The following is a 5759-nucleotide window of genomic DNA, read 5'->3' as shown; positions in this document are numbered from 1 at the left end:
GGGGCTGCGGACACTGGCCTCCCCGGGACGCTCCCCACTCTCCCGGGTGCCGACCAGTTGTGCGCGGTCCCCACGAAGTTAGTTGTCCCCGAGTTGAGGCCAGGGTGCGGCCCTTGTGTCCGCGCAGGGGAAAGGTGGCCCGCCCGGAGCGAGTTGAGAGTTTGAGAGAAACGTGGCGTTTTCGGAGCAAAATCTGGAGGCTCTGTCTGCGCCCCGCTGCTCTTCCCCCTCCTACGCTGAGGGCCGCCGAGAGACCGGCGTCCCTCTCAGTCTGGCCGGCCCGAGCCCTGCGCAGACCGGGGAGCACCCGGCGAGGGAGGGGCGGAGATAAGGTGCTGGGGAAGGAGCGGGCCGTGGCGGAGGCGCCTCCTCCGGGAGAAGAGCCCTCTGCTTGGCGTGTGACCCCGCTCCCGCTCCCGCTCCCACTCCCGCTTCCGATTGGGAACCCCGGCAAGCATCTGAGATGCCCAGCCAGGGCCTGGCACCCCAGCTTTCGGGAGTGGGGGGCCCACTTGAGCGGGCAGACTGGGTTCTCACCGGCCCAGATGGGCACCAGTTAGGCCTGGAGAGCTAGGACCCGTAAGTGATTTTTAAAGTCACTTGAAATACTATAGCTTCCAAGTGGAAATCCTGGCAAAAAACGTAGTTATGAGAGTTGTGATTTGCGTTCCGGGATCGGTGGACAAGGTCAGAAAAAGCCTGTGTTCCAAGAGGTAGGCGTTGGTGCACCCTTTATCTCCTCGCCAGTTTCCCAGTGTTCTTGGCAGGAAACCCTAATACTCCTCTTGCAACTTTGCAAAAACTGTTATTTTTCGACTTGAACTTTGGTTATTGTGTTTCCAGGCTGCAAATCCAGAAGTCTGGGCTTTGAGTGTCAGAAGGCAAAAGCTCAGCTCCTGCTGCTGTGCTGTTCTTTGTCCCAGGCAGGAGCCTCCCCTTCACACTGACCCTTCTCCCTCACAGGAGTACTCCCCCAGCTACAAGAAGCGCAGGACCGTCGAGGACTTCAACAAGTTCTGCACCTTCGTCTTGGCTTATGCCGGCTACATCCCGTACCCGAAGGAGGTAATTAGGGTGAGGACCTGGGGCCACAGTCTGGCAGGGATCTGGTGCTGGGGAATTAAGGGCAGCCCTTGCTCTGGTGGAAAGTGCAGGGTTGCCTAGGATAATGTAGCACACTTTCAGAATTTATTTGCAAATAACATGTTTGGTGTCCACCTGCTGCCAGCAATGGATGTGTGCTGTGGCTGGCACTGTTCTTGGACTTCACAGGTATGGGAAGTAGCTCCTATGTGGAAAGTAGCTCCTATGTGTTTTTTTTGTTGTTGTTTTGCTTTTTTAAATTTTTCTCTTTGTTTTTTTGAGATGGTCTTTTTTTTTTTTTTTTTTTTTATTTTTTTTTTTTTTTTTTTTGAGATGGTTTTTTTTTTTTTTTTTTTTTTAAATTCGGGACCTTGCTCTTGCCAGTCGTGTGCAGTGGCACTGAGGTAGCTACATTCCCAGCCCTGAGATAGGGTCTTGCTGTGCAGTTCAGGCTGGTTTTGAATTCTTTTTAGTCTACCCTGGCCTCAAACTTAGAGTGATCCTCCTGCCTCAGCCTCCTGAGTGCTGTGCCCACAGCTGCTAGTTTTTAATCCCAATTTAAAGATGCAGAGATCTGAGGACATCTGAGAGCTACCTTGTCAGGGACTGGGGAACCCTGATGGTTGAGAGCACCCCATCACTGTGTCTTCAGGGATTTGTGCTCCATGCCCCAATGTGAGTGGAGAGATTTTTCTTTATCTTCCTTAGAAATGGTTAGGACTATGGTCAGAGCTGCTGTGGGGTTCTAAGCTACAAATAGAATCCAATGCTTTTAGGAAGCAAAATCCTGGCATGGTTTATTCTTTCCACTTGCCATATAAGTAGATAATGCATGCTTTGTGCCATGTAGAATGTTGCTGCTGTTCGCAAATAACAGGCTAGATTAACCCAAAGACCCACAGTTTAGCTTGATGCTTTGGGGTAATAATCACCTACTTTGATTTTGCAATATTTTGGGATGTCTCCAGGTTTTGTTTTGTTTTTTATACCGGGGATCGAACCCAGGACCTTGTGCTTTCGACGCAGGCAGCAGAACCTGTGAGCCAAATCCCTGGCTTCAGGTTTTTATTTTAGGACATTTTCAATTTAAATTCAGTTAACTCAAAAACATACATATATATATATATATATATTTATACACAGACACACACACACTCACACTCACAACTCCCACCCCTACCTTTGGGTCAGGCATTGTGGTGCATGCCTGTAATCTTGGCACTCAGGAGGCCGAGGCAGGAGGATTGTGGTGAGTTTGAGGCTAGCCTGGGCTACATAGAGAGTTCAAGATGAGCCTGAACTACATAGTGAGACCCTGTCTCTAAAAACACACACAAAATATATCTTTAGGGAGGACAGAGGAAAGGGGAAAAACTACAGTGAGGGAAAAATAAGATACTACTTTTGTGGTTTGAGACAAGGTCTTGTAGTGTAGCCCAGGCTGGCCTTGAATTTACAGCAATCCTCCTGCCTTAGTCTCCAGAGTGCTGGCCAGTGCTGAGGGCTCCTCCGCTCCTGTGTGGCCTTCAGTCCCAGTCCTGGTGGCGTGAGCTGGGCCGGGGAAGCTCTGCTGGGGCTGATTCTTGTCATGGCCTGGTCAGAGTAACCAGAACCTGCCCCCTGCTGGTCCTTTTAGGAGCTCCCTCTGAGGAGCAGCCCCAGCCCTGCCAACAGCACCACGGGCACTATTGACAGTGATGGCTGGGATGCCAGTTTCACCGACATGGCATCCTCTGTGCCCCTGCCGGTGTCCGACCGCTGCTTTAGCCATCTGCAGCCCACCCTCCTACAGCGGGCAAAGCCCAGCAACTTCCTGCTGGACAGAAAGAAGACAGATAAGCTGAAGAAGAAGAAGAAGAGGAAGCGGAGGGACAGCGATGTGCCAGTGAAGGAGGCCTACCGAGGGGGCTTGCTGAAGCTGGAGGCTGCAGACCCGTTCTCCGAGAGCCCTGCCAGCCCCGCCCTGCAGGCACTGCCCCAGGCCACTGGTGAGCCCTGCTCTGGCTGGGACTCAGACACTCCTTCGAGTGGCTCTTGTGCCACCACCGTGTCACCCGATCAGGTCAAAGAGATAAAAACTGAAGGCAAACGGACTATCGTCCGGCAGGGGAAGCAGGTGGTGTTCCGCGACGAGGACAGCACTGGCAACGACGAGGACATCATGGTGGACTCAGGTTAGGGTCCCTGCAGGGAGGGGGGTGGTTGATTGTCCTGTCCTGGGATCAGTGCCCAGCCCTGCCTTGGGGAGGGAAAGGTGCAGGGGGGGCTGGGTGGCCCTTTGGCTGCTGTGTTGTCCTATGGAAGGTGACAGCATTACTCATTTTGCTTTTGCAGTCCCCGGAGTGCTGGCGTCCCCTCTCACATGCTCCTGTCCTTGTAGATGACGATTCCTGGGACCTAGTCACCTGCTTCTGCATGAAGCCGTTTGCGGGCCGCCCCATGATAGAGTGTAACGAGTGCCACACCTGGATCCACCTGTCCTGTGCGAAGATCCGGAAGTCCAATGTTCCCGAAGTGTTTGTCTGCCAAAAGTGCCGGGACTCCAAGTTTGACATCCGCCGGTCCAACCGCTCCCGAATGGGCTCCCGCAAGCTGTTCCTGGACTGACCACAGCTGGCAGGAGACTCCGGGCAAGGGGATGGAGAGGCCGGCATGCTGGCCCTCCTTTAGTTGAGCACAGAACTCTTAGCTCGGTGCGGGCAGATCCTCTCATTCAGGTGCCTAAGCAAGGACAGGCTGTCCCAGGTAGAAACTGTACATAGCCAGCGAGCAGAACGCCTTTGCCAGCCCCGGCCGCTGCCAGAGCTGTGTTCCTGCTGACCCCAGTAGACAAACACGCAGTGCAGGGGCTTGGCTCAGCTGACAGCAAGGGGTGTGGTCCCTGTGAAGCTGTACTGTCGTTCGCAGTCCCCCCTTCTTTGGAACCAGTGCTGTTATTCCTGCTATCGCAGCGCTGGGGAGTGGAGCTGCTCTGGTCTCCCCAGCCTGCAGACGAACAGCCATATGTGTCTTGTTTCTTCCTCTGTTTATTCCGCGTGTCAGTCTCACCTAAGTGTCTGTACTTCAGCTGTCCAAGTCGCCCCTTCCTTTGTGGCCCCTCTCGGTCCCGGGAGCTGCTGCGGAGTTGGGGGTGGCGGGTGAGCTGGTGGTTCTTTGGTTTCCTTGTTTGCTAAAAAGGACAGTAGTGGACTCCTCTCTGGAAAGGGGCTAGGTTGGGGGTCAAGGTGGCCCATGTTCATAACTCATTTTCTGGTTTTGCACGATGTACAAACCTGTCTTTCTGCACGACAGAGCCAAAAGTATTGGCCAATTTCTTGCTGGTTCCCTTTCCCTAGTTGGCATTTGAGCTCCCAGGGGCCCAGGAGAGTTGTTTGGAAAGTGGGAGAGCTTGGTTCTCCTCTTTCCCATCACCTGTCTGGCAGCACAGGAAGTTAGGCAGTCCTTGGGGTGCAGATGGTGTCCCTCAGTAACTGGGCAGGAGGCCCTTCTTGGGCTGGCCTGCTGCTTTGCAGTCAGGGCTAGGACTCCAGTCCTGCTTTGGATGTGAATTGCTGTGAGTGGGTGTCTGGGGCCCTCCGGAGGCTGCCCCCAGGCAGCTGCAGCCCTGCCCACCAGCAGACTGGGGCATGGAGGGAGGGCCAGCTTCCCCAGTGCAGCATGCTCCTGAGCAGCTGAATGGTTCTCAAGCCTGTTTGATAGTCATGGGTGTGTGCGCTGGTGTCCTGTCTTTGAGGCTCGGCTTGGAAAGTTGGTTGTTTGCTTATTTGCAGCAGTGTGGGGTCTGCCCACCGCTGGCACCCGGTGTTCTCTCCCACTTCCCCTGCAGTGCCATGGGCTGAGCTGTGGCCTGCCTCTTGTCCTGGTTTCTTGCACGTTCGTCCAGTCAACTCTTAGCTTTTAATGATTCTGTTGGTTCTATTCAAGTGTGAAAGTAGAGAGAAATGGCTTCTGAAACAGTTCACTGTGAAGATCTGAGCGGGAGTTCTGCTGTGGAGAAAGAAGCTGGCTCAGACACAGTGCCCGCCTCTGCCTGGGCCCAGCATCAGGGCAGGTTTGGGGAGTTTGCCAAAGGTCTGCCCGGGATGCCTGTCCAGTCCGCACCATAAGAAAACCAAAGTCGCAAAGTGTGTTTCTTCCTTTTTTAAAGCTCCACGAGATTTTAAAAGTGCATTTAAGAGCCCACAATTTTAGAGCGGAACTGCCAACCCCGGTGATGTTAGTGCTCTGGAACGCATCCGATATCATCTCATCTCTGTCCCAAGTTGCTTTTGTCCTCTTCACAGATCTGTCCCTGTGAGTGTCTGGCACACCGGGCACCGTGGTTTTGGGGTGGGTTGAAGTGGGCCGCTGCCTTCCGCTTCTTTATGCAAGTCAGGCGTGACCCAGAGTGTGGGGGCTCCCGGTTCTAGGGAGGGAGGGAGGCTGTCACCCCAGAGTTGGCCCTCACGGGCTTCAGCCAGCCACTCGCCATCGTTTACATGGTTCTGTGTATAAAGTTAAAGCGAGCTGTTTCTGTGAAACTGTATATTTTGTAAATAAAGATATTGCTACTTTCAGGGTGTGGTCTGGCTTCAGGTGCGCGTGCCCTCCCTTCCTCACACCAGGGGCGCAGGAAGGCCGGCGGGCAGGGGCTGGAGCCTGTGTGCAGAGGGCGGACGGCCCAGGGCGGGAAAAGC

General features: G+C 54.1%; 2 protein-coding genes across 2 annotated transcripts in view; both read left to right on the top strand.

The window, feature by feature from the left end:
- Positions 1-5: 5 nt before the first annotated feature.
- Phf13 (PHD finger protein 13) lies at positions 6-5625 on the top strand (the record flags this gene model as incomplete). Its single annotated transcript, XM_010627905.2, has 4 exons — positions 6-332; positions 964-1065; positions 2720-3257; positions 3464-5625. Coding segments are annotated over 4 exons (1194 nt in total), but the record flags the coding sequence as incomplete, so codon positions are not given.
- The window catches only part of Thap3 (THAP domain containing 3), an 8010-nt gene continuing 6596 nt past the window's right edge, over positions 4346-5759 (top strand). Inside the window, exon 1 of the mRNA XM_033767397.1 lies at positions 4346-4382. Within this exon, the coding sequence (XP_033623288.1) occupies positions 4346-4382 (37 nt within the window). The remainder of the gene's footprint in view (positions 4383-5759) is intronic.

The sequence above is a fragment of the Fukomys damarensis genome, unplaced genomic scaffold (assembly GCF_012274545.1).
Source record: "Fukomys damarensis isolate Sample0158 unplaced genomic scaffold, DMR_v1.0_HiC HiC_scaffold_23, whole genome shotgun sequence".
Taxonomy (NCBI): Eukaryota; Metazoa; Chordata; class Mammalia; order Rodentia; family Bathyergidae; genus Fukomys; species Fukomys damarensis.
The sequence above is the reverse complement of the archived record's forward strand: the minus strand, read 5'-3'. Positions and strand labels throughout refer to the sequence as shown.